The sequence below is a fragment of the Acytostelium subglobosum genome, assembly GCF_000787575.1.
Source record: "Acytostelium subglobosum LB1 DNA, scaffold: scaffold7, whole genome shotgun sequence".
NCBI lineage: Eukaryota > Evosea > Eumycetozoa > Acytosteliales > Acytosteliaceae > Acytostelium > Acytostelium subglobosum.
Genome location: NW_012236526.1, coordinates 1,099,614 through 1,110,773, shown reverse-complemented (window position 1 = coordinate 1,110,773; position 11,160 = coordinate 1,099,614). Strand labels below are relative to the sequence as shown.

The window sequence follows — 11,160 nt, the reverse complement described above, 5'->3', positions numbered from 1 at the left end:
GGGGGGTTCGAAAACAAGGGCAAGGGCAAGGGTTAGGAATATTTTAGGTTTGGAATATAATTAACATTAATAATTACTTACATAATAAAAAAAAAGATTAAAAAATAGATATAAAGAATTAATATGAATTGGTGACAAGTATTACAATAAAGATATATATATAAATATAAATAAATATAAATATTTGTTATATGTATGTATATAAAGTAATGTTATTATGCTTCAACTCTCACCAAAGTTGGACTTAAGCTTGAGTCCTCTTCCATTCCAGTTCCAAAACACACTCACACTTACAAAGATAGAGACATTGTCATTGAAATAGAGAGATCTAACTCTGAACTAAATAGGCAAGTTCACCTCAAAAGTGTGTGTGGTTGTTGGGGGACTTGGGGTTGGTCCAAAAGGCCCATGTGTGTGGACCCACTTGCCTAAAAAGTAGTAGTTTCTGTTGTCCAGACAAAACACCCACAAAGTAAGTAGTAGACTATTCGATTCGATTCGATACATTACTTGTGAAGGGCAAGGCTGGGTTCGAGAGGCGAGAGAGGTGACCCAGTCAAGATAAGTTCAGCTGGAATCTAAAGGGTCGGTTGGTAAGATCACCACCTTTGTTTTGGAAGTTTGGGCAGGTATGGTGGCCTAGGTTGAGGCTGGGTCTGGGCCCAGGAATAGTACTGGAAGGGTCAACACTCCATATGGTTGTCGACTGAGTACTATCTGTCCCGATATTGTTCAAGGCCTTGCGATGACAAACTACATCAACAAGATGATTCGTCAAATAAATATCGGATATGGATCACGGTCAACCGTTGATTTGTAATGTGAGCGCTACACAAGCATGTTGCCTGTGTAGGTTATGTTAAGTTAAGAGTGTTCATTGTCGTTTCCAATCATTCAATCTCAACCGGATTTGTTTGTTGGCGGTGGCTGTGATTCTGATTGAGTGGCTTTGGCGTTATTATCTTTGTTATCCATGTACAACAATGTGTTGGCTATTAATTGTTTGGTCTGTTCGTAGATTGTAAAGGAGAGTGATGCGGCCATACCGGCCTTCAGTATGGATGGCACACCACCTTTGTAGAAGGCTTGCCAACCCTCTTCGCTGTACATCCTCTTCACACATTGGCCAAGGGTCACATGGGTGGGCTGCACCTGCAGTCGCTTCTTGACCACATCGAATGGCAACACGATGAACTTGGAAACAGCACCGGATGTTGCGCCACACAGCAGTTGGCCGCGGGCATCCTGCGACACCTCCAACTCGGTTCGTTCTTGATTATGTCGTAGCGCGATAAAATGTACATAGGTGCGCCGGAACCATTCATACGTGGCAAACTGAAGGGATATCTGCGGGATGATCTGAAGCAATGACGAGGACAGGCCTTTGTAGTAGCCAGCCACGCCGTCGGCGGCGAGGATCGACCGCGCCACCTTGGGAATGGTCGTGTGTTGATGATGAGAGATGATGTTGGTGCGCACTGTGTCAAAGGGATAGGAGAGTGCCGTTGCGAGTATACCCGACACGCCACCGGCAACCAGTGCCACGGGCGTCGGAGGTGAATAGTGCTTGTGGTCCGTCTCGGCCTGCGTGTAGTTGGGGCCGTCCAGACTGCGCAGCAGGTGGTGGTAGAGCGAGAACTGTGCCGCGGCGTAGCTGACCCACAGCACCTCGGCTATCAGATTGCCCTTCCATAGTGCTCGCAGTCCTTCATCGTGAGTTATCTTTAATGCCGTCTGAACAACACCACGATACTGTAGAGTGTTGCGGGCAGTGTTTCTCGGAGCATTCTGTAACTGAAGTCTTATCTTTATAACATCTAGCGGGGCGACAAAAGCACGAGTCAGTGCTCCTGACATTGAACCAGATGCCATATCAATCCAATGTGAGTGTTTATGTTTCTTCTCATTCTTTGTCATATCTATTATTATTATTATTATTCTTATAACTGTTTCCACTAATTATGTTTGGTAACTTGAGTCATTACATGTATATATATATATATACATCGAGTTATTCATTCATCGCGATGATGTGTTGTTGAAGTTGAACACCACGCCCATTCAATCCCCAACACGAACAAACAAAGTTAAAAGTGTGTGTTGGGACTTGTGTTGAGATCATTCACTCAACATCTTCAATGATAAAGATAAAAGATAAAGATATAATAATAAAGACAGATATGTGATCAATAAGTGATACGTGTGACCCGAGTCAGGGACTACCAGAGGTAAACAAAGATTGATTGATTGATTGATTGATTGATTGATGTTACCTATTTTGGTAGGTGATCGCATAATGGAGACACAGAAGCTTTGGACTCTTAAATTGTACATGGACAATCCCGGGATGTACATTCAATCACGAAACGATGATGTCCTGGACATGAACCATTACTCTTTAAATAGAACAATGTAAAGGGGATGGACCAACCACCACATAATCCACATCAGGTGATGTCACGCTAGGACATCGCGAATGGGACCCACCTTACTAAGTACAATCTAGCTTGTGCTCAATCACATCGATACACAACACAGTGTTGTTGCGTGATCAACATTGCTAAAAATAAGAGTGAGTTTTTGTTGAATTAATTTTGTCGTTACACGACAATAAATGTGTTTGTTGCGTTGCATCTGGATGAAGGCGCTTTTTTGAAACAATGAACAAACACACAAAGTGCTAAGGTAAATTCATTCAAACTAAAGTTATTCTTTGTCGTTTAATACAAATATACACACATATATAATATTTCATAATCATGGGAAATCTATGCGGAAAAGAACAAAAGGAGGCACCACCAAAGGGAGAAAGAGTTAATCCTGCTCCAGTCGCTGCCAGAGCTGCACCAGCACCAGCTGCCGCAGTTGGTGGTAGTGCACCAGCACCTGCCCCAGGCGCAGCAGCCAAAGCTCCCAAGCAAAAGGTTGCCCCAGCCACAACCACAACCACAACCACATCCACAGCTGGAGCATCATCATCATCGTCCTCAAGCAGCGGCCCAACGACCAAGTCGATAAAGGTGGACAAGGAGCTGCACAAGTATATCATTGGAACAAAGGGCGCAACTATCAAGGAGATTAGAGATGCCACCGGCACCACCATCGATGTTGGTCAGGACGGCGGCGACAATGTCAGCGTGAGCGGCCCCTCGGAGCGCGCCGTCGACGACGCCATTGCCCGCATCCAAGACGTCACCTCGCAGCACAAGACCCAAGCACAGCGCGACCAGGAGCACAAGCAGATGCGCGACGCACATGAAGCCGAGAGCCAGAGGACCGACGCCATGTACCAGAAGTACCAGGCTGAGATCGACCAATACGAGAAGAGACGTCAAGACCTCTCGGCCGAGGCCGACAAGGAGTACAACGCCGGCAACAAAGATCGCGCAAGAGAGCTTCGCGAGGAGGCCAAGAAGCAACTCACCCTCCGTGACGAGGCTCAGACCAAGGCCAGCCGAGCAATCTTTAACGACAAGTATGTCCCACTCATTCATTCATTCACTCGCGCAATCATACTAACATTCACTCGCGCAACAAACTTTATAGGAACTCTAAGCTCGACCCATTCACAGTGGATCTGCATGGACTGCAGACAAAGTATGCATTGGAGTTTATGGATGAGAGGATGGACAGTCTGAGGAAGCAAGGCAACAAGGGCAAGCAGTTCACCATTATCACTGGTGCTGGCAATCACTCTGATGAGAATGGTCCAAAGATCAAACCATTAATTCAAAAGACTTTGAAGGAGCGTAACATCGCCTTTGAGGAGGTGAACAATGGTTCAATCACCTGTACACTTTAAAAAAGTAGTTTAGTAATAATAATATATTAATAAAGTCGATCAATCAATCAATCAATCAAACAATCTTTCATTCATTCTCAAAGTCTTCCGATGGGCTTAGGTCGTGGACTCTGCCCCCAGGTCCCATTAATCATCGATGTCCTGTATCCAATTCCCATTCCCATTCCCAAATAAACAATGTTATTGTTTGTTTGGTATAAGGTATTGCACCGATAACCCCCAATACATGAAATGATGATCAACTATTCATTCATTCATGGATACTTTAAGTGTGTGTTATTTGGGGTCATTTGCCCAATAAAGGTGGTCGTTCCCAAATTGAGAAAGTAATGATGAATGTGACAACCATCCCACTTCAAACATCAAAGTAAGCATTCATGAACCATGGTTCATCCCATCTTCTTGTTTCATTTCAAATGTTTATTTATAAATTATAATAGATATATATATAACTTTCAATCCTATCTCTAGATAAACATATATGCCGTTTCAATACTTGATGTATGTATGATTGACCTCGATTGACTTGATTGACTCGATAGATTGAAGTACTTACTTACATGTTATGAAATAGAAGCTAGATTAATTGATTGATTAATTGATTAAGATAACATAACGAAGAAAGAACCAACAAACAATTATAATCATATTCAATAAGAACTATCTCTCAGATGAGTATATATAAAGATACAAGGAAAAAGTCATCAACAACATGCCTCAACCTAGTAAAAGCAATAATAATACAACGTCGACGAATACAACCAACAGTGGAACAAACGAGAAGACTCAACCAATACAGATAAAACAAGGCCAAGGTCAAGGACTAGGACTAGGACAACACGTATCTGGATCTGGTACTACACACAACATGGTGGATGAACTGCTGTCTGATGAGGAGGAGCTGCTGATGATGGACGCTACGGCAGCAAGCAAGAAGGCGGCGGCCAGCAAGAAGACTGAGAAGAAGAAGCAGAAGAAGAAGGAGAAGGAGGCATTGCTGAAACGATTGGCAGAGGACCAGCAGACTGAGCTGGAGGCGCTAAGTGCCATCTTCCAGGACGACTTTGTCTCACTGCCTGCGCCATCCTTCTCCAACGAGACGTTCAAGTTCCAGATCACCGTACGACCATTCTTTGGTGAGCCCGGCGATCAAGAATGCTTCGTCATCGTTTGTATAACATTTGGCTTCGTGCCACTCTACCCCACAACTGCGCCAAACATAACAGTTGGCGTTATCAAGGGTCTTCCAATCGTAAGTCATTCATTCATTCACTCAATCAATCACTCGCTCACTCACTCCATTCGATCAATCAATCAATTTAGAAGGATGCAACTGAACTTGAACAACTACTTCACGAAGAGGCCAACAGTAAGCTGGATAATCAGATGGTGTTTGATCTGTGTGGCTTTGCAAGGGAGTTCCTGGCAAAGCACAATCACAAACCATCGGCAAAGTCATTCCACGAGCAGATGGTCGAGCAACAGCAGGAGCAAGAGCGTCTGAAGAAGGAGGCCATCGCCTCCAAGAAGCTGAAGCAACAGCAGCAGCTAAAGGATGGCGGTGGCTCAGGCTCGGCCAGCAGTGCGCACAATGAATGGCAGTCGACGCTGGAGGACAACAACCTCAAAGAGGATCGCAAGAACTTCCGTCTGCAAAAGAGCATCGAGCGTGCACAATGGGAGAAGGAGAAGAAGCGCGAGTTGGTCACACAGTACACCACCGATCCCAAGCGTACAGGGGGTGATACCATGGCCCAACAACAACAACAACATCAACAGCAACAACAGCAACAGACGGGCTCCACTGGCAAGTCAACACACAAGCAACATCAATCAGCAGCCGACAAGTTCATTGACAAACAGCAGACATTCATTATATATCTCTTGCGTATGCTGTGTCAGAATGACATCAGCGCATCACTCGACCAGATCAAGCTTCTGGGCACACAGTTGACAAGCATGGGCATCATCTCGCCCACGCATCTGTCGCTGCTCAACATCAACAACTCCAACTCGAACCAGATCTACCAGCAGATCTTCCACGAGTACTTCACCAAGTCGATCGCATCCGAGGGCGTCAAGCGCCCACCACCCGGTTCGTTCGTCGAGCGCTTCTGGTTGGGCGGCGGTGGCGCGGGCACCAGCGGCCTGCAGAAGGAGCTGCTCTCGCAGCAACAGCAACAGCAACAACAGCAAAACAGTCAGCGCGCGGACATTGACGAGGTGGTCATGCCCACGGCCTACAATCCCAATGTACAGACGTCGCGATATCATGGCGACTTTGAGGAGATTCAGCTGCTGGGCCGCGGAGGATTCGGCCAAGTGGTCAAGGTGAGGAACAGACTGGACGGTCGCTTCTACGCCATCAAGAAGATCAAGCTGGATCGCGATCAAACACTCAACAAGCGCATTCTTCGCGAGGTCATCACTCTGTCGCGATTGCATCACCAACACGTTGTGCGCTACTATCAAGCCTGGATCGAGGGTGCCGAGAGCTTGAACACAGAGACCAAGTTGCCAGGTCTCGAGGGCGAGGAAGGCGACGAGGAGGATTCACTCTCGGACGAAGAAGAGGACGACTCTGAGATGTCTGAGGAGGAGGATGACGAGGACCAAGACGACGATGAAGAGTCCTCCGAGAGTTCAAGCAACAATGACAGCGATGATGATGACACGAGTGAGTCCGAGGAGGAGGACTTTAGCTTCTCCGAGAACATCCTTTTCCAGAAGCAGTCGCTGGACTGCTTTGACCTGACCGAGGAGAGCTACTCATTCCTTCACTCGGACTCGGGCTACCTGGCGGACGTGTTTGACCTGAATAAGGGCACGACCAGCTTCAGCACCAGCAACAGACGAGGCGGCCGCTCGGCATCGGGCAGCACCGCCAGTGGATCACGCAGCGATGGACACAAGAAGGGCAAGAAGGGTAAGAAGGCCGGACAAGGACGCCTGAGTGCCAAGGAGCGCAAGAAGCAAGAGAAGAAGAAGAAGAAGGAACAGCGCCGTCGCAAATCGGCCTACCTCTACATTCAGATGGAGTACTGTCAGAAGATCCTGCGCAATCTCACAGAAAGCGGCATCAGCTCTAACGACGACGACATTTGGAAGTTGTTCCGACAGATCGTCGAGGGCATGGCCTATGTGCATAGCCAGGGCATCATCCACAGAGACCTCAAGCCAAGCAACATCTTCTTTGACAGCTGTGGCGACATCAAGATTGGAGACTTTGGCCTGGCCACCAACAAGACCTCGACCTCATCCTCGACGACCAAAATGTCATCTTCCACTCAATCACTCAACACATCGTCGACTTCAACCACCAGCTCATCAATGTCCTCGTCAAACAAGGCCAATCTCTGGGAGTCGCTCGAGGAGCAAGAGAACGACTTCTCCTTCGACGCAGTCGACCAGCACACAGCGCGAGTGGGCACGCTCTTCTACACTAGCCCAGAGCAAGAGTCTGGCGTGTGCGAAGGCGAGGGCTCCTACGACGACAAAGTCGACATGTACAGTTTGGGCATCGTCTTCTTTGAGATGTGGTACGTTTTCTCGACTGGCCACGAGCGTGTGGCTGTACTGCGCGATCTCCGTGACCGTGGCATCTTCCCCAAGGACTTTGAGCGATCACACCCTCGCCAATCCAAGCTCATCCGCTGGCTGACGGAGCACGATCCTGCCAAGCGACCCAGCGCGCAGGATCTGCTTCAGAGCGAATTGATGCCGCCCAAGATGGAGGACGAGTACGTTGAGAACTCGATCCGTGTCATCACCAACCCCACAACACAGTTCTACCAACACATGCTCAACTCGCTCTTCTCCCCCAATCACCAACACCTCCACGCGCACATCTACCACCAGCAGCTCAACCAGCAGCGAACATCGACACTTTACGCCCTGGACGAGTTTAGCATTCGCGAGACTGTCAACGACATCATCGTGGCCATCTTCCGCAAGCACAATGCCAATGTGCTTCCCACGCCCACAATGAACATTGCCAAGAACTGGGAGGATGATTCGTCCAGCAGTTCGACCAAGTCACTCGCGGCCAACAAGACTAGCCCAGTGTCAAGGCAGGCAACATCGACAACAACGACGACGACATCCAACTCACAGCCAAAGACAAAGTCTGCGCGATCAATCATCATGGACGACAGTGGACAGTTGTTTGAGATGCGCTTCGATCTGCGCACATCATTTGCCGAGCACCTGGCACAGCAGTTTGCCAACACATTCAATCCGATTGGCGCGGGCGATAGTATATTACTGGCGTCGCGTGGCCTTGGCGAGGAGGACGTCGACGAGAACGGCACCCCACTGGTGCCCAACAAGGAGCTCACATCATTTGAAGATCTCATTGAGTACTTCTCACACACGCCTCTCAAGAGATATGAGGTGGCCACAGTCTTCCGCCGCCCACACCTCGTTGGCAAGATACCCAAAGAGATCTCGCAATGCTGCTTTGACATTGTTGGTTCGACGTCGATGCTGTCGGATGCTGAGGTAATCAAGGTGGCCTGCGAGGTGTTTGACGCACTGCCCTCTGTCAACAACTATGTAATCAGACTGAATCACACTGGAATCGTGGAGCACATGTGGCGCATTGTTGGCATCAGCGACATGAAGCAGCGCGATGAAATTGGCATTGTCCTGTCACAGTTGTTGCGCAACCCATGGTCATCAGTGCGCAAGGTGTTGCTCGACCGTCTTCAGATGTCACCCAAACAGGTCGAACGACTGGCCAACTGGATCCTGGTCAAGGGCAGCATGGCGGACGTGATCAAGAAACTGGAGGCAACCGGCAACAACTCGAACACTGGTTTCCTCACGGCATCTCAGACCAACATGCGAATCAGTGCATCATTCACTGACTATCTGGACGACATGCGCTCGTTACAGACCTATCTAGACAAGTTTGGCATCACCAACAAGGTGTCATTTGACCTGGGTCTGGTGTTCTGCGAAAACTTCTACAGCGACGTGATGTTCCAGGTGCTGATCAGGGACGAGGCAGGCCGCTTTGAGTGTGCCGCTGTCGGTGGACGCTACGACCGAACAGTGTCCAAGCTCATTCCACAGCTGAACCCATCGATCAAGAAGCTGCCCGCAGAGGAGGCGCCCAACGTGCCCGTGGTCGGTCTGTCCATTGCGCTGGACAAGATCTACAACAAGGAGAAGGAGTACAGCCACTCGCAGCTGGAGCAGGCTGCGCCACAGATCCAGAGCAGCCAGACGCCACTCTGTCGCTACGCGCATCCAGAGATATTCATTTGTTGCCTTGGCCAGAATCTGTTCCCGGAGAAGATTAGTATATTGTCAGACTTGTGGAGTGCTGGATTCCGCGTAGAGACTGTCTACAAAGAGTCCTCGTCCGCTGAGCAGCAGACAGAGTTGGCCACGAGCAGTGGCGCCGCATTCCACGTGGTACTGAAAGAGAAGGGTAACAAGAAGATCATCAAGGTGAAGAATGTGGAAAAGAAAAAGGAGGACGACATCTCAAGAGAAGACTTGGTAAAGTTCCTCTCCAACAACATTGCATCCATTCGAATAAGGAATAGCAGCAAACAAACATTGTAGAATAATTATAAAAAAACACAAACAAATGGCCCATCCTTTTGGACTCTTACTCCACCTCCTCCTGAGAGTTGTACTAGTAGCAGTAGGCTGTGGCCACTGTGGTGGTCATATTTGATGTGAGGTAGGACGACCTTGAAGGTAATTTCTTCCGACATACATTCCATTGATGACGATAATGAAGAATAACGAATAACGAATAACTAATAACGATTGCCAATATTGTTGTGTTGATTGAGTGATGGAGGGTTGGCATCGACACAATCTAACCCAAATACACACTCGCACGAGTGTGAAGGGTGATGGTCACCAGTGGGTTCAAAGGGTGGATACTTGAGTGTAAGTGTGTGTGTGTATTTGTGAGCATCATGAATCAAATATTACTACTATTATCACAACCATGTACAAATTGTAAGCCGGCCGGCCGGCCAGCCGGATGAATGAATCTTACCATCTTGCTAGAGTCATGATCTGACCCTTACCTCCCCACCCTACCCCTCACCTGCCCATCCATGCCAATGCAAATGGCTGCCAATTAATCAATCTACCAATCTATCAATCAATAAAAGAAACAAGCAATTGGTACATCCCCCTCCCTACTTGGGTAATAGCTTTTGCTTCTACAACTTCCATTATCGCGACCACCATCACCTCAACAACATTCTAAACAACTATATACGTACGGCGACAATAACTCTAACTCTAATCTAAAAATAACTTCCTACTACTACATTAGTAATAACAAGATGTCAATAACAATAACATTTGGTGAATCATTAAATATCTGGAGATGGTTCAATTTCAAGACCGCTACACTTTTGATGATGTTGTTGACATTAAACCTGCTGTGCTGGTCATCGTCCAATGTGATGGCATCAACCTCTATCAAGATTGACACCCATGCGACCGAACAGGGTGTCGGCCTTGACCCACCTTCGTCCCCATCAAGAGCTAAAATAACCATGCGTTCAGGGAACGCGGTCGATGGTGATCCTCCAGCGAGCAAGATCTGGACCACCGAGGGGGAAGCCGATCCGACGTCCTACTGCCCTACCAAAGGCATCCCCAGGACATGCGAAGCAATATGTGCGAGCTACCGTCCGTGTCCCGACAATGATCTGTGTTGTCCAACGGAATGCGGTGGAACATATTGTTGGCGCCAACAACATTCGGCGACCCCTGATTCAAGCCCTGAGATCGTCGTTCGAACCCCCGCGCGCCGGTCGACACCCAACCACCACCTCGACCACCACCTCGACTCTTAAGAGTCATTCCCTTTGCAGCATTCATGCATGGTCGATATAATAATGCAAGATTGAATCAATTCAATGGAATGAATGAAATGAGTGAGTATAATTTATTGATCAGGGGGTGTATGTGTCAGTCAGTGTAGGAGTGTGATTGAACGATGGATGAGTGTGTTAGTTTAATGGGGGGAGTCTTCCCGACCAACCCAGAGTATACTCCAAATGCGTACTTTTGTACCAGCGGAAAGGGCAATAACTTCCCGCGTTGCGCAATAAATGCATTAGATGTAACCTGTACTCTTGACTTATTGATAGAACCCCCGCGCACCCTTATTAATCCCATCACCGCCAGTCATGATTGATCAATGCAAAGGTGTACTCACGTCCCTCAGCGCATCCAATTTTAATTGTTGTAAGTGTAGACTGACTCTCGCCATCAACATACACCAAAGAAAACCATTCATGATTGTTGATTGAAACAACACTGACTAATTCACTCACTGATAGAGTGATTGAACGATATTGATATCTTGATTGAGG

General features: G+C 47.7%; 3 protein-coding genes across 3 annotated transcripts; 2 read left to right on the top strand and 1 right to left on the bottom strand.

Moving 5' to 3' along the window:
* Positions 1 to 906: 906 nt before the first annotated feature.
* On the bottom strand, positions 907 to 1,926 carry SAMD00019534_043260 (hypothetical protein; the record flags this gene model as incomplete). Its single annotated transcript, XM_012900831.1, has 1 exon — positions 907 to 1,926. A coding segment is annotated over one exon (1,020 nt), but the record flags the coding sequence as incomplete, so codon positions are not given.
* An 833-nt stretch (positions 1,927 to 2,759) lies between these two features.
* On the top strand, positions 2,760 to 3,802 carry SAMD00019534_043250 (hypothetical protein; the record flags this gene model as incomplete). The annotated part of the gene is made up of 2 exons (XM_012900830.1): positions 2,760 to 3,475; positions 3,547 to 3,802. The coding sequence occupies 2 exons, from the start codon at positions 2,760 to 2,762 to the stop codon at positions 3,800 to 3,802; spliced, it is 972 nt and encodes a 323-aa protein (XP_012756284.1).
* An 868-nt stretch (positions 3,803 to 4,670) lies between these two features.
* On the top strand, positions 4,671 to 9,376 carry SAMD00019534_043240 (hypothetical protein; the record flags this gene model as incomplete). Its single annotated transcript, XM_012900829.1, has 2 exons — positions 4,671 to 5,054; positions 5,126 to 9,376. The coding sequence occupies 2 exons, from the start codon at positions 4,671 to 4,673 to the stop codon at positions 9,374 to 9,376; spliced, it is 4,635 nt and encodes a 1,544-aa protein (XP_012756283.1).
* Between the last annotated feature and the right edge of the window lie 1,784 nt (positions 9,377 to 11,160).